General features: G+C 39.3%; 3 protein-coding genes across 3 annotated transcripts; 1 reads left to right on the top strand and 2 right to left on the bottom strand.

The window, feature by feature from the left end:
- Nucleotides 1–3591, bottom strand: LOC116208164 (putative calcium-transporting ATPase 13, plasma membrane-type). The gene is made up of 2 exons (XM_031541433.1): nucleotides 2332–3591; nucleotides 1–2150 (listed from the first exon to the last, which is right to left on the bottom strand). Exons 1-2 carry the CDS (start codon nucleotides 3423–3425, stop codon nucleotides 173–175), a joined length of 3072 nt encoding a protein of 1023 aa, XP_031397293.1. The 5' UTR covers nucleotides 3426–3591; the 3' UTR covers nucleotides 1–172.
- A 13188-nt stretch (nucleotides 3592–16779) lies between these two features.
- On the top strand, nucleotides 16780–18873 carry LOC116208728 (protein ROOT PRIMORDIUM DEFECTIVE 1). Its single transcript, XM_031542278.1, has one exon. It carries the CDS (start codon nucleotides 17004–17006, stop codon nucleotides 18207–18209), a length of 1206 nt encoding a protein of 401 aa, XP_031398138.1. The 5' UTR covers nucleotides 16780–17003; the 3' UTR covers nucleotides 18210–18873.
- Nucleotides 18874–19124: 251 nt separating this feature from the next.
- LOC116208729 (calmodulin-like protein 8) lies at nucleotides 19125–20213 on the bottom strand. The gene is made up of 4 exons (XM_031542279.1): nucleotides 19988–20213; nucleotides 19733–19890; nucleotides 19561–19641; nucleotides 19125–19479 (listed from the first exon to the last, which is right to left on the bottom strand). Exons 1-4 carry the CDS (start codon nucleotides 20076–20078, stop codon nucleotides 19342–19344), a joined length of 468 nt encoding a protein of 155 aa, XP_031398139.1. The 5' UTR covers nucleotides 20079–20213; the 3' UTR covers nucleotides 19125–19341.
- Nucleotides 20214–22535: the final 2322 nt, after the last annotated feature.

Below are 22535 nucleotides of genomic sequence, written 5' to 3'. Positions count from 1 at the left end.
TGAATTCAGAATATCAAACTGATAAAGCTAATTAAAATTTACATGAATTAACAGCTACTGCAAGTCAATATCACTAAACTTACGAAAGATTGTTGTGATTCCTAGAGTCCTTAATATGTTGCCAAAGTAAAAAAGAAGAAGATTTATTTCCTTAGGACTTGACACTGCCATCTTAGGATGCTGAGGCGTGTTTTCTGGGAAGGAGAAACCGTACAGAGGACACTGGAATGCACTTGACAAGCCATCCAATGGGCCAAGTTAGTGATGCTATCCCAATGCAGGCAGCCCACTGTGTCCAGCCCAACCTCTCAGTGTTTGCGAACTTCTTGAGGAACTCGATCATCAGCACCTGGAAAACTAAGGTGACTCCAATGATCCCAATGAATAACTTATTCTTATGGAGGCCCTTGAACACGTTCTTCTCCTCAAGCTTCCTGGCATTGAACTCGTTGAAAACCTGGCAGAGTACGAAGCAGTTGAAGATGATTGTGTTCTTGACCACCTCTCCCACCCTGAAAATGGACCTGCCCTTGAACTGAAGGATCAGAAGGACAGTGACTTGATATAAAGCTTGAGCAAGGAGATTTCTCCACATGACAAGGGTTATAAGCGGCTCAGATCGCCCCACGGGTGGGTGGCTCAGGAGATTCTTCGTGGGCCGCTCTGTAGCCAGTGCAAGAGCACCCAAAGTGTCCATTATCAGGTTGACCCATAGTAGTTGGACCGCAGTCAAGGGGACTTCACCCGAAGATACTGCCGCTATGAAGTTGATCACAAGCGCTGCCACATTCACTGTGAGCTGGAACTGGATAAATTTCTGGATATTGTTGTACACACATCGGCCCCACCTGAGTACAGTCACCACTGAGGCAAAGTTATCATCCAGTATGACTATATCAGAGCTTTCTTTTGCCACCTCGGTCCCTTGGATTCCCATGGAGAGGCCGATGTCAGCCTCCTTGAGGGCTGGGGCATCATTTGTCCCGTCTCCTGTGACTGCAACCACATGACCCTTCTGTTTCAGGGTTTGCACCATTAGGAGCTTATCAAATGGGGAAGATCGGGCCATCACGCGGATCTTGTCTACAGACGCAAACCTCTGTTCAGATGAGAAGTTTCGGAACTCCATGCCTTCAACAATCATCTCATCGATCTTGGAGTTGTCTTTGGGGGTTTCAAGAATGCCACACTCAATAGCAATCGCCCTCGCAGTGTGGACATTGTCTCCGGTAATCATCTTGATGTTCACCCCCGCATTCTTGCATGATTCCACTGCTGATCTAACTTCCGGGCGGCATGGATCCTTGAGCCCCACCACACCCAAAAGTGTCAATTCAGTGTCCTCAAGAGAGCTCTCGTGGGGCTGTGGGTCGGTAACTTCTTTGTGAGCAAACGCGATGCAGCGGAGGCTCTTTGCAGCCATTTTCTCAATTATTGCCCTGATCTGGCCTCTTGCTTGAGCATCAAGCATTTGTTTGTCTCCATCCTGGGAATAAAATTGCGAGCAATGTGCTAAAATCATCTCAGCTGCTCCCTTCCAGTGCACATGAATATGTGCACCTCTCCTCATTGAGACCCCACTCCTCTTCTTCTCTGAGTTGAACGCTTCGACTTGAAGAATTTGGCAACCGCGCTTCAGCTCGTCCATCTTCAGGCCCAGCTCAATCACAGCCCATGAGAGGATGGCTTTCTCTGTTGGGCTACCTGAAACTTCTGGAACCGAAGCAGTACCCTCTGGCCTATAAACAGTTCCTGTCGTGTTCAGCCCGATCCCTGCTAGGAGCAACTCAAGGACAGTGGGTGCTGCATCATTATTCTTGACGTGTTCTTTCCCGACCCAGAACTCGGTGACCTTCATCTCATTCAAAGTCAGCGTGCCAGTCTTGTCAGTGCAGATGGTTGTGGCGGAACCCATCGTCTCACATGCGGAGAGCTTCCGGACCATGGCATTGTCAGACATCATTCGCTTCATCGAGTAAGCGAGAGTAAGAGTGACTGCCAGAGGCAAACCTTCGGGAATTGCAACCACTACAATCGTCACTGCTGTGGCAACGATCCTTAGAACAGCATTCATCACATCATTTGTTTTTGTATGACCACTTCTGAACTCCACATGTCCACTCTCATCACGGGTCTTCCCGGTGAAGTACCTGGTATGTCAAACATATCAATTTGATATCCAAGGTATAAGATTAATGTACACTACATTTCCAATTATCTTACTCATGTTTGAGTTTATCTAACTTATTTTGCAGGTAGGCCTTAGTACAGTTATTACTATGATATATGAACTTGCCTAATAAGAAAATAGGTGTGCATATTTAGCGGTACCTGATCATCAGGACTACGAGGACAACCAATGCAACCGTGAGCCCGATTTTCCCAATGCTTGAGGTGAGTTTGTTGAGTCGGGCCTGCAAGGGAGTTTCCTCGGCCAAGTCACGGGCCACTGAGCTCATTATCTCTCCCCAGGCTGTGTTCATCCCCACCGAGGTCACCATCATTCGGGCATACCCATCCGTCACCTTTGTCCCCGAGAGCAGGAAAGGATTCTCGTTGTCGTTCACCTCCACATGATCGTTCTCCCCAGTCATACTCGACTCGTCAACCTTCAAGGAATGCCCGTCCACAAAGAGGCCATCAGCAGGAACCTGATCCCCAATCTTGAGACACACGAGGTCGCCCACGAGGACCTCAAAGATTGATATCTTCTGCCTCCTGCCTCCTCGGAGGACCTCGACCTTTATGTCACTGCTCACGTTTGAGAGCTTCTGGAATTGTCGACTCTGCTTGTAGTTGCTAACAGCCGAAACGATCACAACTAGGAAGATTGCGATGATAATGCTACCTCCTTCATACCAGCCTTCCTTCCAGCCGTGCTGTTTGATACCAAACGCAAGAGAGAGGACCGCGCAGCCCAGGAGGATCAATATGGTCAGGTCCTTGAAGGCTTCCAGGACGAACGCGAAGAACGGCTTTGCAGGCAGTCTGGTGTACCTATTCTCGCCAAAGACATTCTTTCTACGTGCGAGATCAGTTTCATCATCTCCGCTCAAGCCGTTTTCCAGGTCAGTTTCAAGGACTGAAGTGAGCCTACTCACCCCGCCGAATTTCGCCAATGCCTCAAGGCTCTTCTCCCTAACCATGGGGCTCAGAGACTTCGGGTCAACTTTCTCATCCGTCCCGTCCTTCAAACCATCATCACTAGGAGGGACGTCGATTGCCACATAGGAGAGCGACCGGAGGATCCCAAGGTTGTTCTCGAGAACCTTCTTGGTGAGGGACTCGAGCACCTTGGTGAAGTAGATGGCAGTGCAGGCGAGGCGGAGCCTCCTCCGGTGGGCTAGCCTCACGGCTGGTGATGAGCAGCTGGTGGTTTCGTCAACAGCAGTGATCTCTCCAGGTTTTCGAAGCCTAAGAGACATTGTAACTCCCCGAAAAAAGATCTGGTGAACAATTTTTACCGGGAAGGATACTTGTGTATTGCGGGATAGGGTGGCTCATATATATAGCATTACGGGGTGAATGTTTCCAGGAAATTTCACTTCACAAGAAATTTTAAATGGAAATTAAATTTCTTAAATTGCGTAAATCTTTATCTCTTCTTAAATTTTAACCGTGTTTTGAAATATATATTTGTTGCGTATATTTCTTGATTCTTGAAAAATTTAAACGACAGTTACCCTTTACAGCCTTATTATCAGTAAATTAGTGCGGAGAATAAATTCATGGCATTTTCCAAGAAGTTTCACGGCCTTTTTTTTTTTAACTTCCCTTAGAATTCATAACGGATCCTATTCGGGAATATTATTTGATATCGTATAGATATGGAAACAATTGTAATTTCACGTATTATCATCGTTCTATGTGCATACATCTTGGCTGCCCTCGTTGGGTCCAAGCAGCTCATTCCGATCTTGTTGCGTGCAAATTGTATGATAGGAATACAAAAAATTTTGCCATATCTAAATGGTACGGTGTTAAGGAGAAAAAAGATTGATAATTTACCCGTCGTGACTCGATCCTGCTTTTATAACTCACCCGTATCGATGATGAAAGCGAGTAGGTGGATGATCTTACCATACGCGTTTTAAGAATGTCGCTTTGGGACGCGGAGCGTGTTCATGACCCGAAATTTGATCTTCTTAGATAAGGTTGAATTAATTTCAATTAGGCGAGCCACCAACTTCTTGGTGGATGCCGTTTAAATGGGAATGCTAATTACCTCAAAGAAACCTGGAGCGTCCCGTGAACTTTTCATGATTGAGAAGCATCGTTACTTATTGCTCGAGCCATAATATTTCTCATTGTGCCCAAGTACGAAAATTCAGATTCTACGACAGATCTCTGATTGAAGATTGAATATAATTTGCCATGCGAAGAACCAAAATAGCTTTAATAAATGTGCAATGCTTAGATTTATTTCGAAGAACCAAAATAGCTTTAATATATGTGCAATGCTTAGGTTTATTTCGTAAGTACCTTCCGCAGGCAAAAATCGAATCTTTTGTGGCTTCTGCCTTTTTGTTGGTTTTTGCATGTCCCGGCTTCTTGTGTGGTCGCTGGTATGAACCGATCAAGGAGGCTTGGACATCTTTGGTTTGATTACTCAGGGCTTGTAGTGATCGCTGGTTTGAACCGATCAGGCTACCTGGTTTGATTACTTTGGGCTTTAGCTGTTAAGGTTTAGGTAGATTAATTATGTTTCATTGCTGTGATTGTTGGTGGGATCTTGCGCTTGGATACCGGCCTGTGATACCCTAGCTATCTACTTTATTCTAGAGTAGAATTTCATCGTGAATTTAGGATGTTCTCCTTCCCGATTACTATTGGGGTCCATGATGAAATTATGTTAGCAGGTAGTGATTGGAGCAGACGATTTCAAGATAGCAAACTATAATTGTATCCATTTTTCTTGATGTTTTCTCTTATCTTCCTTTGTAGTTTGCCCGATGGATTAACCGTTGGTTTTTGCTCTTGTAATTTCTGATCGGGCATTTTATCCTATATCTGTTTTTGTCGTGGATTAATAAAGGGTCCACTTATCTTGCTTGAGCAAAAAAAGTACTGAATAAATAGATTTTCTTTTTCACGCTCTTCACAGTAACTGTCACCATCAATGGTTTGCCCTCCTATTGAAGTAGTAAGTACGTTGTGATGCCCTTTGCTTCCAACCGAAGGGAAATTAAAGTCCCGCACTTAATTAACGTCATATCGGTTTATTAAATTAAATTAAACGAAGAAATGTATACATAGTGGTGTGCATGGATATTGGGTATATCCAAAACCAGTCGAAACCTATTCGTTAAGGTAAGGTCTAGGTAACTCTTATTAAAAATAGGGTAAGGTCCGAATATTAAAATAAGAAACCGGTAAAAATCAATTTCAACTCCGGATATTACATATAGGGTATCCAGAATCGAAACCGAAACCAATACTCGAATCCGGATTTACTAATTAAAAAATAATAATAATAGAAACCCTACTGAATTGAAAGTATGAAACTAAACCTAACCAAACCTATACTCGCCCTATCATTCTCTTCTCTCTATCTGAGCTCTCCAAACCTAATCTGAGCTCGATTTTCCCCTTTCTTCTTCTCTTTCTCGATTTCTAATATGAGCTCTCCAAACCTAGCCGTTGCCCTCCATCTTCTCCATTCCCAATGTATTGTGGATTAATTTAAATCTATATGGATATTCTATTTTACGTGATTACTGATTATGGATGAGATATTTTCGATTTTATTTAGCGAGAAAAAAAATTTACAAGTTTCAATAGGGTACCCGAAACATGTAGTATAATATAGGTTCCCGATATGTTTCGGTTCCATGATTCAACATGGTAGAGTCCGGTTCCAAAATCTTGAAACTTGTCCCTTACAGGGTAGGATCCGAGTATCGTGAAAAAAATAGAGTACTCGGACCCGAACACCTCTATGTATACGGCAAGAAAAGGGTGACCAAAGGGTGATCAATGACCTCTTTTAGTGAGGGCTAGTAACTACTAACTAGGTGTCACTAATTTGTCGTAATAGGGAAAGCCAGATGCAATCCCTCCTAAAATTGCTTATTTTTAGTGACTGCCCCTCACTACTTAATGATATATTTTTTTTTTTTTCGATGTGAAGTTTGATGTCCGGAAACCTAATTAGTCCCCGACTAATTCAGTCGAATCGGGTTAGACAAGTAAGGGGTAAAACTCTCTCAGCGAAAACTATTTAATGATACTTTGTGTGACGAGTAGTGCTATTCTCCACTGGATCTTGCTCTTATTTCCTCTCTTAGTGGGGCTAGTGGTTGGCTCTCTCTAAATTCTTATATTAGTGGAGGCCAATTACTGTCCTCATTGTAAGTTAGCCGTATAATAACCTCGATGATCCGATCCTCACTATTGTTGATATTTTTGTGACAGTCGAACAATCCACACGGAATTTCTCATTTTTATTTCCCCATTTCCCTTTTGGAAAAGTAAATCATCATAATAAGCATCGACTGATAATCATTTATAATTATACCATTAAAATAATTAATACTCTATCTAAAAATAATAAAAGAATAATAAATATACATACAAATAATTTAAAAAACCAAAGTTATAATGATAGTGTCAGAAAAGATAATTAAGTTTTTAATCATTCTATATAGTGTATATAGTAAGGAATTAATAAGATAGTTTTACTTTTACTTCATCAAAAGAGTGATCGTTATTTTTTTGAAAAATACATTCCATAATTTTGAACAGTGCGGTGATGGAGAGGAGAGAGGGGAGCTGGAGTATGTTTCTGAAAACGAAAAAATTGAAAGACTACTATTCAATTTTAAAAAGTTTATAATTAAGTTAAGTTAAAACCTAATTCTGAAACCAAACAACTTATAAAATTTCTCTCTCTCTCGTGAAAATAGTGATCATGTCTGGCCATCACTCAACCATACCAATAATGACGGCCACTCTTTAACCACCACTATTAGAATAAGTGAGGAAACTATTTGTGACGACCAGTTTAGACCCTCGCGATAAGGGCTATTTCTTGCAGGGTGTATCAACTAAGAGAGTTAAGATTTTGAGTAAAGAACGAAGCAAGAATTAGAGGATGATTCGTTAATGAATTTCACGAAAACAAAACATTAATTTCTAACGCATACAAGGAAACATGCAATTTACGGACAATGAATTCCTTCAGCATATTTGTCCTCTTTGATGCATTCTTTTGTATTAGAAGAAAACATTCTCTATTTTTTTTTTTTGGATGAATGAAGAAAACATTCCTCATATATATATATATATAGTGAAAAGATCAAATAGAATTATTCCAACATATAAATTCATGATCCATTACTTAACTATATACTTGGTAATAACTGTTAAGCATCTATATATTTGTTTGCTATAATCCTATTGCTCCTCATTTCACATGATGAGGTGGAAATTATCGAAGAGTTTTCTCTATACCACAGGTTGTTACTCCTTGTTTGGCACTGGCACACCACTCTATATAAAAGAAACCCAAAATGCAATAATAATAAATATATATTGAATAATACAATTTAACACAAATCAAGAAAATTTGGATAAATATGAAGAGGAAAAAATAAATAAATTATTTATTTGTATTTATTGGAATTACTAATTATTAACTTTTTGGGTGAATTACTAATCTATATATAATATATAACAGCAAAATGAAAAACAGGTTTAACGAGGCTGCACCATGTGTCATCGTAAAATTATTAAGGTGGTACCATGTGTCAAGCCATCAGCTTTCCATTTACTCAAATTTCACTAATCATCTCTACTCTCTTTAATGCATTAATAATTAAGGCATAAGTAAATAATGCATAAGTAAATAAATCAATTTATGGGGATAATATATTTATATCAATTCAATACTAAAATTATTTCAATTTTTCAATTCTCGATTTAACAAGAAAAATTATGTCTACAAGAATATCTATGAGCTCTTAAAAATTTCTATACAAATATTAAATAAACTTAAAAGTAAATAAATAATATTAATACAAGTGAATTGACTTAAGAGTTCGTGCAATTTAGTAATAAATATATTTTTTGGAATTTGATTAATTAAAATTATTTTCTTTTCCAATTTTTAATTCTACGAATGTTCAATTATATACATGAAATTGTAATAGAGTTTTTTAGTTTAAAAGGGAATAGAAAACATTTTTTCCAAAATTTTTCAAACAAGTAATTACTTACATAATTGAAATTGCAAGGAGGTCTGGAATATTAAAAAACTATTACAAGTTCTATACTAATATTCAAAATACTTAAAAATTAAAAATGATGCTAAAATAATTTATTTATTTAAAAGTTCATTAAATGAATGGAATAAATTTGGTCTCTCTTTTTATTCAATTAACTTAAAGTTGAAACATTTATGTTTTATAAGTTACTTATTATTGTATAAAGGATATAAATGCAAATATCTTCTATGATTCCGATATTCAAAGTTAAGAGTTTTTTTAAAAAAATGAAAGTTATTAATTAATTACTTCAATTAAAATAATTTTATGCATGCGATTGTACTAATTAAAACTATATTTTCTCCAATTTTCAATTTGTTAGGGACCTGAAAAATTGAACCTATTTACTGGGTCAAGTCTACATCGATACATTTCATTTTGGTAATATCTTTCTAGTCAAGAAATCCATATATAGATATATCATTTGTTATCTAACAATAGTCTATTGATATCTCTGTGAATATTATATTATCTCTAATGATATATTTGATATATAAATTTATATATTATTGGTAATCAAATATATTTTGTAGATTGCAATATCTCGATACTGATGTCTTGAGACTCCTATAAATACTCTTTCAAATACACCTAAGGCCTAAGTTCAATTACCTTTATTTCTTGTACACACTCTCATTTAAACATCAGAGAGGGAAATCAAGATTCCCTCTCGACTCTCCCCGTTTGCAGGTTGTTCGTGCAGTGTTCGCGGAAGCTCAAGGATTGTGGCTTGTGCATGATCAAGGTCCAATTTTTCATGACCCTAACATTGGCGCCGTCTATGGGAAATGACACGAAAAGTCACCCGCATCAGCTGTTTTCCACCACCAAGAAGAAATTATGGATCCGACCAAAAGTGCGGTCAACTCCCAAGCTAGGAACGACAAGTCTCGGGGGGCTCCTGGCCCTTCGCAACAGGGTGCAAAAAACAACCAGGTGCAGTCGACTCATCCAAATCCGCCATCACCACAATAAGACCCGAACGTGGTTCGACTGGATCAACTAGCACCAGATGTCCGAGCAGAGGTGGAGGCAATCATCGCGACCTCTCATACCCCTCAGGTTAACTTGGAAGATCGTGCGGTGACAAATCGAATCGAAGACGATATTATCTCCTCCAAGCATCGACCTAAATCTCCCTGCGAAGGGGACTTTAAGAAATTGCCTGGTGACATCTCTTCACCAATAACAATTCCTCCTAGACCAGCTACGGCTCTTTCTCCGAAGGATACCTAGTAGTGTTACAAGCTGAAGAGCAGCAATAATGGGGGCTTCCCCCTATTAAAGAGGATTTCGATTCGCCCCTCTGCAAGGAGATTCTTCTCACTAAAGTTCCCCATAAGTTTACTCCTCCTCAGATTGCTTTGAATGATGGGAAGACGGACCCGGTGAACCATGTTCGCCGCCACACATCTTCGCTCTTGGGAAGGGGAGTAGCAGAACAAATGCAATGCCTCATGTTCCTAGGAACTCTTACTGGAGTCGCGGCAGATTGGTTTCACTCTTTCCAACCTGGCTCGATAACAAGTTTCAAGTAGCTGAAGGAGTTGTTACTGCAAAGGTTCGCTATCATGCAACAGGCGAAGATGAGCATTGTTGAGTTGTTTGCTATGGAGCAAAGGGAGAAAGAATCCCTTCGCCACTAGTATGATCGATTTTTTAAGGCTTCGACTGAGGTGGAAGGATTAACGCATTGCGAGGCAATGGCTGCCTTCCAAAGGGGCTTGAGGAATGAGGACCTCGTGAAAAGCTTGGTCATCACACCACCAAGCAGCATTGCTAACATCTCTGCTCATGCACAAAAGTTCATGACTATTAAGGAGTCTATCTCGACATGGAAGAAGAAGAAGAAGAAGCACGTCGGTGAAAAATGAAAGGAACCTCATGAAAATTGGTCCAGTGAGAAACAACCACTCTTCCAATTTGAGATGCTAATACCCCTCAATGCACTTAAGGAGGTTATCCTCCAAGAGATGAAGGAACTTGGTCTAGCGAAGCCCCCTCCGCTGAAAAAAAGATAAGTCCTTGAGTAAGAATTTAGATCAATATTAGGCATATGGACATGACACTGAACATTGTCACGCGCTCAAATTTGAAATTGAGAAGTTGGTCCAACAGGGATGATCTCGGTACAATTTTGTCCATACGAGACAGGCTCTATGGGTCCTTATTCTGTTTCTATGGACATACTGATGGAATATAGACGAAAATTTTCATCTATAAGTGACAAAATTTTTCATTTTCAAAACCGTCTCAAGTCTAATATAGAGACGAAATTTTTCGTGTCCAAGGGACGGAAAAGTCCATCCGTAAGTCTGTCCATTGGATAGAGACGAAAACATAGACAATTTTTCTAGTCTATTAGGGACGGAACAATTTGCTCACACCAGGAGCACCATTTGCTCACACCAGCACTTTGCCTTAGGCGAGACTCGATCTTAGGTCTCCATTATGGCACACACGTACCCTACCACTGTGCTATGCTCTAACATTTGTCTTCTTTTTGTACAATTAAATATATTTATAATATAAACTGGAGTATTGTATTTTTATATTAATATCCAATTTTTTCTTTATCAAAAAAATTATTTTTTTGTATAGAAATATTTGACGGATGGGTCCAATTTATTGTACGTCCATAATCTACGCGGGGAATATTTATTATGTACATATTGGCAATAAATAAAATGAATCACTATCTAATATTAGTAAAAGCTTCATCAATATTCAATGATATTATCTCTAAGCTAGGGTTTGTTGATGAAACAATTAACTGAATCAAGAATATTCTGAATTGATAAGACTTACTTGACAAGGAACAATAGACGGGCGATATAGAATCGATCTAGGCTTTAAATTTGTTGAAGATGTCGATATACGAGGCGCTGGTGGGGGTAAAGGATGGTCGAATCGAAGGGAGGAGAAGAAAAAGGCAGAAACTGTGTTTTTTCACAGTGATCCATGAAATAAATGAAGATAGTGTGCGGGTAAAGTTTACTGATTATAGACGGACTAGGAACGGAATTTTTCATCTCTACGATATGGACGAATATTTTTGTCTCAATTCCGTTTCTATAGTAGTAATAAACATCTCCGTCTCAATTTTATCTATATAGTAGATACGAAAATTTTCATCTCAATTTCGTCTCTATGATATAGACGAAATATATGTCTGTAAACCGTCCTCATATTTAGACGGATTGCATCGTCTAAAATTTCCGTCTCTATTTTTATAGACCATATTTTAGTCTGTAAGTTTGTCTCTATGCATATAGATGGTTCTTTAGGATGAAATTGTTCGTCCCAGCATTGGGACAGAGTTTTTCATCTAAATATTCCGTCTATAAAATGTTGAGACGGAAAATCCGTCTCAACTACTTCCATCTTTGTACCGTCCCTATTTCGTCTCCAATTTTATATGGAATTTATTCCGTCCTTATTAGCCGTCCTTATTTGGAGAAATTCTTATAGTGCCTTCATGATCGTGCGCAGAGGGACACGACAAAGATACTTTGCAGTGAGTGATTAATTAAAGCTATTAAGCTATTATCACAGTCTACTGTCTTTTCCTTCTTACTTTTCAGGAATATTTTGGGATGAATTTCTGATGGTTGTTAACTTGTTCTGATTGATGAATACTTATTTGAATTATAGGATTTGCGTTATGGTTAGCTAACTCTTTATGGATAGAAAAATATTTAATTACTGTAATAGAGTTTTTCAGTTTCAAAAGGATATGGAAATAATTTTATAAAATTTCATACAAGTAATTACTTACATAATTGAAATTAATAATATAAAATATTTTTTTCCTAAAATTTAGTAACTTTTCACACAAGTAATCTTATTTATAAAATATACAAATTACTGTTTTTAAGTGAATCATATAGTTTTATGTAAATAAAGTATTTAGTTGAACAAATCTAATACGATGAATTTAACATGCTTTGTTCGTCATCATTATTTTGACGATTATCAAAGAGTTAATTCTACAATTATAAACTAATCAATATTTTTAAAGAGTTTGTATAATAAGTTATAAAAATTTATGCCACAAATAATATTTCTGCACAACGCGCGGGTGAAATGGCTAGTCATTAACTTAATTATGTAATATGCTTATACACAGAGGAATTTCCTATATAAACAATTATGTAGGATCGTTGTTATATTCACACCATGGATAATTATCAAAGGCAGTCCATTGTTGTCCCAGACGTTAAATTATCTTCAACGAGGTAAATGTATTGATTATTTTTGTGGATAGATAATTGTGGCCAGTTACTGCATTAGGGGCATGCATTGACCCCGTACCAACTGCAGTGCATTCCAAGACCGCAACAGCAAGTGGAGACTTGACCTACAATTTAATCCGTGACTGATGACAATCACGGCAAGAATCTTTTGACCGAAGTATTGCCAATAGTCCTTCATTTACAATAGAAAATCAAATGATAATTAAATAAAGTTCAGCAAAAATTCAAAAGAGGGTGTAGCACAGTAGTGCATGTCATTTTATTTGTCATTCGTATATTCTGTTGCAATTTCTTTTTTTCGGTGAGTACATTCTATTGCAATTTCTAATAACTGGTCAAAGAAGCAAAGAACAAAAAACTCCTAACTGATGAGTCATGATATCACTTAGATGACACGAGGATCGTCGTGACATGGTCGATATAGTATACATAATTAGTCCAAATAGGCAAATATGAAAAATGTCTGTCGTTAGAACTAATGGATTCGCTTTACTCGATTGACTTTAAGTAAACTATAAGCGATCCAAGCCAATAAACCGCTAAGATTGAATAAGATATGCATGCCACACGTTGTACTGGGGAGCATCCAATACATATACTCTTCGGAGACATTAGTGGACACCTTTACCACATCGGATGCTTTGATATATAGCTTTTAACGGACGGCTTTTTTCATAACTTATCCAAGAAAAGTGTTGTTGAATCCTCGTCATTATACCTTACTAAGATCCTCCTATGTCATGATTCACGATAATATATGGTCACTATAGTTTCAACAATGGTACTCACAAGCATTCGATAATCACTTCACGGATCTAGGAATCAAATGGTTAGAAGCTTTGATCAATTTATTTACCGTCACTCAAAAATCGGATTCAACGATAAAATGCTTAAAGTTAATGTTAAAAAAGAATATAAGAAGAGACATCATTTGGCCATGACGTCCAAGGAGCAAGCTTTCCATGGCCATGACGTTGAAGCAGCAAGCTTTCCATGCAAGCAATAATGAGATACACGTTTGTCGCAACTGAAAGTTCAAAAGAATGCAGCCCCCTTTTTTTGTTCACTTTTCTTCGAAGATGTATATTTAATCCTTGGACAACTTCGTACACAAGACTGATCGATGACTAGCTGATTAATTAAACTTGTCGTGCAGGGCGATCTTCTTCTTCTTCTGCGACTTCCAGTACAGGAAATATTGGCATTAGTGATGGAAAAATCCGTGACAGAAGGCCACAGACAACCAGCTGGCATTTCAAGTGGAGTTGCTCAACAAAAACCCCCTGAAAACTGATAGGTCAATCCATGACCAAGACCTATAAATACTTTTTCTGCCGAAAAGTCAACCTCCGAATTGTGCCGGATGTGGGAACATACAGATTTGCCCCTGAAGTTTGCTTGTATTACAGAGAATGTCATTATGTCTCTATTCGGCAGGTTCCTCGGCACATTTTTCGGAGGAAATATCGTTAATATTAAGCAGTTATGGCAGTTAGGCAGTACGTAGTTTTTTTTTCTCGTCAAGCCCGCATCTGATTGGATCGACGGAGATGGAATACGCTTATAATAACCTCGTATTTGAAATAGCTGACGAAGTTTCCAATACGCTTATAACTTGCGTACTTGGGTGATCTCACGCAGAGTTAAACACTATTCCTCTCTTCATCTATTAGAGTGTGATTCTATACGAATCACAAATTATTTCATCATAAATTGCAGATAGATTTTCTAGAGAAATACATATATATACACATAGACTAATTAATTAATTTTATATAACTACTCTTCTTTTTTAGTTACAAAGGAGACCCGTAAATATAGTATAATAATATGTCATTACTCTTGTATACTTAAATTCTTTTAACATATAATATAATGGAATCATCCTTTTTATATATATGATGGTGATATGAATATGTACATTCATAAACCATTATGCCTAAGCTAATGTGAACACATCTTTATTCCATATTTGTTGGGAATATAAAAGTCAATTGAAAAAAGTTAATTCAATATCGGAAGCATAAAAGAAAATATAATGGTTTATATTGGATTGGGTCTTACAACTTATCAGCTCGAATTTTTGAGTTGAAAATTGAGTCCAAGCTCATATAAGCCCTGTAGAATTTAAGATGGTAGAAGAGCCCATGGTAATAATCTTGAGGGCGCGTATACGCGTATACGTGTAGGCAAATTGTTAGAAAGACCACACGGTATCACATGAAAGCGGGTATTGGGAATATAAAAGTCAATCGGGAAAAGTTAATCTTATATCGGAAGTATAAAAGAAAATATAATAATTTATATAGGATTGGATCTTACAACTAATCAGCTCGAATTTTTGAGTTGAAAGTTGAGTTTAAATTCATGTAAGTCCTGTAGAATTTAAGAATCTTCAAGAATAAAAAAATATATTAATTATAAATGTTCACATAAAAAGGAGGAGATACTACAAATTAGTAATGTTATTGTGACGTGAACATGAAGTTTCCAAGATAAAGCATTCTACCTTTTTTATAAAGCAACTTTTTTTGCCGAATAAAAGTTGGGCATGGGCTTTTTCGTAAAGAACTTTTTTTTGCTGAATAAAAAGCTGGGAAGAGGAGACTAGTATAGCAATCTCTCTCTAGAGATCAGAGGAGCTCCTCAGTCGTCATGAAATATTTCATTCGTTCGAATGGGTAAATAGCTCGATGGGATATTATCCCACCTAATTCACCATGATCCCATCAAAGCGCACAGTGGATCAGAATAACTCTCATAAGGTTGAAGATAATGGTCTGCTAATGCAAGCACTTTCGTATTTAAATCGAGTTTCGACCTCTTAACCTCTCATTTGGAAAGCAAAACCCCTTCCACTGGGCTACCACCTTGGTGATCTTTTCTATGAAGAGCTAGTTCTTGCAATTGTTTTGGATATCTTGTCCCCTAAAGCTTCAAATGGTGAAATAACGTGGACATAACTTTAATCTAGTGTGAATTGAATTAATAAATACTTGCTTTGTGAATCAAGAAAACTAGCTAAGATCTGGCCTTCCAACTTGGAAAATGAGATTAATACTGACGGCGTAGAAACTGAAAAATCAACAAGGAAATTGTAGAACTTTTGAGAATGACATTATTGAGTTGATTGATATCTGATCTTCCAATTCTTCATTTTTCTATATACATATTTAAATTTCTCAGTTTGAGAATTAACAAGTTAAAGTTGTAGTGATGCAAAAAAAAAAACTGTTTTTTTCCCCACTAGAACATATTTTTTCCTTTATGTTTTACAATAAGATGTATGGAGGGTTAGTTTTACCGACATAACTATTCTCATAAGATTCGTCTTACTCGATCTTCCTTAGCTGAGCATAATTCCTCCTTTATTTCCATTACCATGATTGTTTACATCAAAGCTATTCACAAAAGCAAGTACAAAGAGAGGGAGGCAGTAAGCTTAATGCAGTGGTAAAACTAAGAGGTTCAGGTTTGGTTCTTGTTTATGACATTTCTATTTATTTTATTTTCGTCATTTCTTGTACTAGCGGTTCAATGACATATCTTACGACAAAAATCTAAATAAAAGAAGCAAGCACGAAGAAAGTTCGGGCGCAATTACCCAATCCACCTTATTATACCTGAAGAAGCTACTTTACATTATTATCTATGGATATTGATTCCTTGAGAGCATTGATTCACTCATTGAGACAAGAATCCACATTTTATATATCTATGGTCTCGTGATACATGCATATCTCTAATGGTATTAGATTCCATTCAGATTTTGCCAACCACAATCCACTTCTACTTTGTTTTAATGGTGTATGGGTAAAGGAAGATTCCCAATACCAAATTTCCGACCTAGTCAAGCAAAGTGATCGTTTAATTTTATCGAAGAAGTATCGTGCATATAAAGCAAACAGTGCACTTTATTTACGCCATCAAGAAACTTCACAACATTTTCTCTTTCAGACTTTTAAACAACGGACGTACCTAATTCGCCGAAGATAAGGGCATGCAATTCGGAATACAACATATCCCAAGTCAGATAATTAATAGGACACACCACCTATGATGCACGATCCAAATACATAGAAGTAAAAAATGTCTCCAAAGTTGTGTACTTTCTAGTTGGACTTCATATTAAGGGGAAAAAGATGGGCCCTTTTACTATTTGATTAAATTTTTTTAAAAAAAAAACAGTTTTATTTGAAGCCCATTCACAATTTGCATGGGCCCCCATCTTTCAAGATTTTCAAAGCCCGGCCCATTATCTCGGGCCTTCGTCTTCGTCCTCTCTGTGCTCTCGCGCTCGGTGACCTCGGAGCTGCGACGCAACCTCCTTCCGCCGCCGCCGCCGTGCTTGCCCCCAGCTGGAGTGAGCGAGCTGACATCTTGGCATCTTCGCATTAAGGTTTTGCTAATTTGCAGACAGATAATCACTTATTATTGCTTGGAGAGAAATGGTTGCTGCGAATTGTTTCAATTTTCGTCGGGGATGAGGACAAAATTCAGTGTCGGAAACCCAAACCTCCGCTCGGCGTACACCTTCCTCCGGTCCAAGACAACCTCCGCCCAATATGTGGCCTCGAGGGCCCGGGACCCCACCTTCGAGAAGCTCATGGACAAGTACAAGAACTACTCCAAGGTCGTGGCGGTCCAAGACCTGGTCTTGGCCTCCGTCAGCCCTTCCTCGTCGGTTTCCTTGGAGTTCCTCGACCGCCTCTCCCAGCGGCTCCACTTGAACCGCGGTGCCGCCTCCTTCCTCCGCAAGTACCCCCATATATTCCACATTTTCTACGACCCCGCCAAGTCCCGGCCTTTCTGCAGATTGACCGATGCCGCCTTCGAGATTGTCCGTCAAGAGTCCGAGGCGATCCGTGGATCCTTGCCCCTCGTCATCAACCGATTGATTCGGCTTCTTTGCATGTCGGCTTCCAAGTCCCTGCCGCTCCGTGCTATCTTCAAGGTCTGGAGGGAGCTTGGCCTCCCCGATGACTTCGAGGATTCGGTAATATTGCCAAACTCTCACATTTTCCAGCTCTCCGATGCCCACGAACCGAACACCCACATCCTGAAGCTGGTCGACTCTTCTGAAGTACTGGAGGCCAATCATTTTGAGACAGCGGTGGAGAAATGGAGGGCTGCGAAATGTTGTAGGGAGGACTCTGATATTGATAGAACCGAGATCCAGTTCAGTTTCAAGCACGGGTTTCCGCCGGGAATGAGGCTGAGCAAGGACTTCAAGGCCAAGGTGAAGAGATGGCAGAGGTTGCCATATGTGGGGCCCTACGAGGAGATGGGAGAGAAGAGAAGATCTAAGGCTGGAAACATGGAACTGGAGAAACGGGCAGTCGCGGTCGCCCATGAGTTCCTCAGTCTGACTGTGGAGAAGATGGTTGAGGTGGAGAAGATTAGCCATTTCAGGAATTGGTTCGGGATTGATTTGAACATAAGGGACCTGTTCTTGGATCACCCGGGGATCTTTTATCTATCGACTAAAGGGAAAACGCACACCGTGTTTCTCCGAGAAGCCTATGAGAGAGGATGCCTGATTGAACCAAACCCGGTTTATCAGGCGAGGAGGAAGCTTCTTGATCTGGTTGTTTTGGGACGGCATGCTATGCGTAGTAGTGACCCGAACTTGAGAGACTCAATTGAACCCAAGGATGTAGTATTTGATGGGGATGAAAATGAGTCTTGAACGCTGAAAATGCGTCTTCTGGAACCAAATCCGTCATGTTGGAGATGACCTATTGGTTTCCTCTTGCCGCTACTCATTGATGGATTATGACTGAATAGGAATTTTGCTGCGACAGATGGAACGACTGGCAACGGAAGAAATGAACCTCTTCCGTTATCTTTCCAAAGTTCATCATCGATCTTTTAACTAATCTCAGAGGTTGAATCCAATTGACGGTTCGTTAGAGTGGCTAAGCTTTTACTGAAAGATCTTCAATGGCAAAGAAAGCAGAAGCCAGTCCCTTGTCCTCTTCCTGCTCTAAATGCTACCTCCAATTCGATGAACTCCCATGAGGTTTGAGCTCGTCATTCAACTTCTTCTGGTGTTGCATCGCTCTTAAAGATTTATGGGGGCTCTTTGGTTGATTACACGGATAAAGCAGATTTTCCCATGTCCGATGTTCTCCTGAATCAACTTCGGAGATGAGATGATAACCATGTAGTGTATTAGCATTACCTGTTTAATATCCACTCCAGTAACTTATGGCACACGCATAGGAAGCAATGCTAGTTCACCTCAATCTATCAGATCAGCTGTACATTTCTTTTGCTCTTGCAGTTCATGATACGATCATGTGATGTTTGATTAATCAGAGTTTCGGTTGAATCTATTTACTGTTATATTAGACCTCGAAGATGGTGCCTAATTTACTCAGAGAAACCACTGCAGATGCAAGTTTATTACACCTCAGCTGGTGCACGCCAATAATTTGGCACGAATAGTTCTGACTTATGGCTCCTGCATTGTCATCGGAAACCCGATTTTCAGGGACCTTTCCTGAGTTGATGTTGGAGCACTAAATGCTATTCATGTACTCACTACTCGATTGATATTGAACAGGGGAAGAGCTATTATATAATCAGGTACGAACTCATCTCATCAAATCAAACATGTAAAAATTATTGTCATTAACTCAACCTTTTGCTTCCGTATCATCTTTCTTGCCTACTTCATGTAGCATCAGACTAATCTTCGGTGTTTTTTATCAGACCAGTCTTCGTGAATATTATCCATAGCGCATATTGAACTACGCATACAACTTATCCCAAAAAAAAAGAAGAAGAAGAAGAAGAATTACGCATACAGAAGTTTATTATTTGAAAGATATCATCATTCGGACGAACTCTTCATAATCAATCTGCCCATCACCGTCCAAATCCGCCTCCCTGACCATCTGCTCGGCCTCTTCATATGTCAGCTTCTCTCCCAGGTTGAGCATCACCCTCCTCAACTGTCCATGAAAAAACATACAAAAATCACAAAAATCCAACCGAAAATTATCTGTTTTCTAGAATAATCGAAGAACTCTCACCTCATGGGGTGAAATATAGCCGTCTTGATCCTTATCGAAGACCTTGAAGGCCTCTTTCAGTTCCTCTTCTGCTTCACACTCCTACAATAACCAAACAAGAAAAATTAAAGCCATCTCCTACAATATATACGCACATATAAATATCTTATGTGATAATTAAGTGTTTTTCCACCTTCATTTTTCTTGCCATGAGATCCACGAACTCCCCAAACTCTATGGTTCCGTTCCCATCAACATCGACCTCGCCGATCATGTTCCGGAGCTCCTCCTCTGTTGGATTCTGCTCCAGTGATCTGAGAGCTGTTGCGAGTTCTTCGACCGTAATGCACCCTATAATTACACCCAGTAGAGTGTCATATATACAATAGAGTTTATATGTATATATGTATTCATAGACATGTTCAGTTGTTACAGTTTAAACACCAACCATCTCCATCCTTGTCGAGAAGATAGAACACTTCCCGGAACTCTTTGATCTGCGCTTTAGTTAGCACATCTTCTTTAGAACTTAGCGCCATGGCAATGGATGTTTGACGAGTATAATTATTCGGTGACGAAGAGGTTCGATCAGAGGGGAGGAGAGAGAGGGAGGGAGGATGATGAACCTAGCTTGTTCATGGCAGCTTCTCACTTTATATAGAGATGTGCTCTACTCTCTGGACTAACAAAAATTGATGGGCATGTGATATGAGAGACAGAAATTTTTTGTCAAATTACATTTACGCGTTTGCTTGAAAAAAATAAATATATTTGTGGAGTGTTGAAGGCAGAAACGGTCAAAGTTGCTTACATGTGACATTTGAAACTCTTAGTCTGCAAAATGTTAAAGAATTTTCTAGAAACTAAAAAGAATTTTTTGGAAATCCCGTACGGAGAAGAATTAGTGCTGGACCAAAAGTCCAAGGTCTTCCCCAGTTGGACGGGCAACATATGTCTTCGATCAATCTGAGTCATGATATATATGGCGCATCATCCGATATTCACGAGCAAAGGAGTTTTACTAATTAGTAGGCTGATTTTATTCAAATTTCAATTAGTTATGACCTTTTAATTTTTCAAATATTAAGTGGTGCATTACTGAAAAAATTGATGAGTCGGATGCGCCGCCCAATCAAGTCAACGTTTTCATTGCTACGAGGAAAGGATGATAATGAAAATGTCCAAGAAATGTCATGTCATCAATACAACAAAGTTTGCGAAATCGATAAAGTCTTCATCGACCTTAGTCATTCTCGCGACGTATTACATGTTTTAATCATGCTAAAATCATGAGCCGTCAGGGTTCTACTTGTCTCTCTAGTTTTGATTGAGTTTGTTCCGTACTTGCATTTTAATGTGAACAGGTTTTAAGTTTGAAGAATATTTAGTATCAGGTTTATATAGTAAGTACATAAATAAATCACAAGTGCAGTGTCGCCGATTACATTTCATGAATGAATTCTACGAAAATTATAAGACTCAGTGGCTGGAGGTTCAGCCATTGCCCTCACACCGTTGGATCTTCCAAAAAGTGAAGGAAAAGATTGGACGGCTTAGATCGAGACTGACTGCTCAAGTTGCCGGTTTCTCCACGCTCTACGCCGCACCCTAGAAAACCCTCTCTTCAACATTCACTCGTTCTTCTTCCTGCTTCCACAAAGTTGACGCTCGTCCGCCTCCGTCTTCTTCGATCAAGTCCCCAGCTCCGGCTAGCTTCTCACGGCAGCACTAGGAGGCTCAGTTTTGACTCCTTCCTAGCTCGATTTTGACGGCTACATTGGGAATGTTTGATCGGTTTCAATCTCGCAAAATTTATAGGTAGTTGACTGTAAGTCCCTTCTAGTCGACACATTCATATTGAGGAACAAATCTAACGGATGTCATCGAACAAACCATACAGTCGACTCTTCAATTGCCATACAGTCGACTATGTTACACCAAATGGAATTGGAGTACAACGGGGCGTCGTACAATTAATTTTGGAGTGCGACAAAAAAAAAAAGTAGAGTACGACGAAGCGAGTCCGTTGTACTCGTGCTTGACGGTGTCGTACAAGTTAGTATTGAAGTACAATGCGAATGAATTGAACGATAGGGCTTCGTATTCATGTATTGGGGCGTTGTACAGGTTAATTTTAGAGTATAACATAAATGAAGTATAGAGCGATGGAGCATCCTACTCATGCTTATTAGCGTCGTACACCAATATTAGCCTTATACGACGCCGCCAAGTGCAGCGTCGCTCTCTAGTTCATATGCATCATACCCCAAAATAGCTTGGTACGACACCCCCAAACACAAGAATGACATTTCATCGCTCTCTAGTTCATTTACGTCATACACCAAATATTAACCTTATACGATGCCCCCAAGCACGAGAGCGACAGTCTGTCGCTCTCTAGTTCATTTCCACCATACACTACTATTTGTCTAGTACGAAACCCCAAAAGATGAGCGACACTCCAGTTCTCCCTTATACAACGCCTCCAAGCACGAGAGCAATGCTCTATCGCTATTTACTTCACTTTCTTTGTACACTAATATTAGCCTTGTACGACTCCTCCAAGCACGAGAGCGACTGAGTTCATTTCCATCGTACACAAATATTACGTCGCTTTTCGTGCTTGGGGGCGTTGTACAAGGCTAATACTAGTGTACGATAGGAATGAACTAGAGAGTGACGGAGCATCGCTCTCGTTCTTGAAGATGTCCTACAAGGCTAATATTAGTGTACGGCAAAAGTAAACTAGAGAGCGGCGCTCCTTTGCTCCCGTGCTTGGAGGCATCATACTAGGCTAATGGTGGTGTACGACGTAAATGAATTAGAGAGAGACAACGCGTTGCTCTCGTGCTTGGAGGCGTTGTACAAGGCTAATATTAGTGTACGACGTCTCCAAGCAAGAGAGCCACGCTCCGTCGCTCTCTAGTTTATTTTCAGCATACACTAATATTAGCCTTATGTGACGCCTCCATACACGAGAGTTACGCTCCATCACT

The sequence above is a fragment of the Punica granatum genome, chromosome 5, assembly GCF_007655135.1.
Source record: "Punica granatum isolate Tunisia-2019 chromosome 5, ASM765513v2, whole genome shotgun sequence".
Taxonomy (NCBI): Eukaryota; Viridiplantae; Streptophyta; class Magnoliopsida; order Myrtales; family Lythraceae; genus Punica; species Punica granatum.
Note: the sequence above shows the minus strand (reverse complement) of the source record. Positions and strands in the feature narration are given on the sequence as shown.

Coding starts and splice junctions, on each gene's coding strand:
- LOC116208164 (XM_031541433.1), bottom strand. CDS start 3,425: ATGTCTCTTAGGCTTCGAAAACCTGGAGAGATCACTGCTGTTGACGAA. Junction 2,151..2,331: donor CTCGTAGTCCTGATGATCAG/GTACCGCTAAAT, acceptor TTGACATACCAG/GTACTTCACCGGGAAGACCC.
- LOC116208728 (XM_031542278.1), top strand. CDS start 17,004: ATGAGGACAAAATTCAGTGTCGGAAACCCAAACCTCCGCTCGGCGTAC.
- LOC116208729 (XM_031542279.1), bottom strand. CDS start 20,078: ATGGCGCTAAGTTCTAAAGAAGATGTGCTAACTAAAGCGCAGATCAAA. Junction 19,891..19,987: donor TCTCGACAAGGATGGAGATG/GTTGGTGTTTAA, acceptor GTGTAATTATAG/GGTGCATTACGGTCGAAGAA. Junction 19,642..19,732: donor TCATGGCAAGAAAAATGAAG/GTGGAAAAACAC, acceptor TGGTTATTGTAG/GAGTGTGAAGCAGAAGAGGA.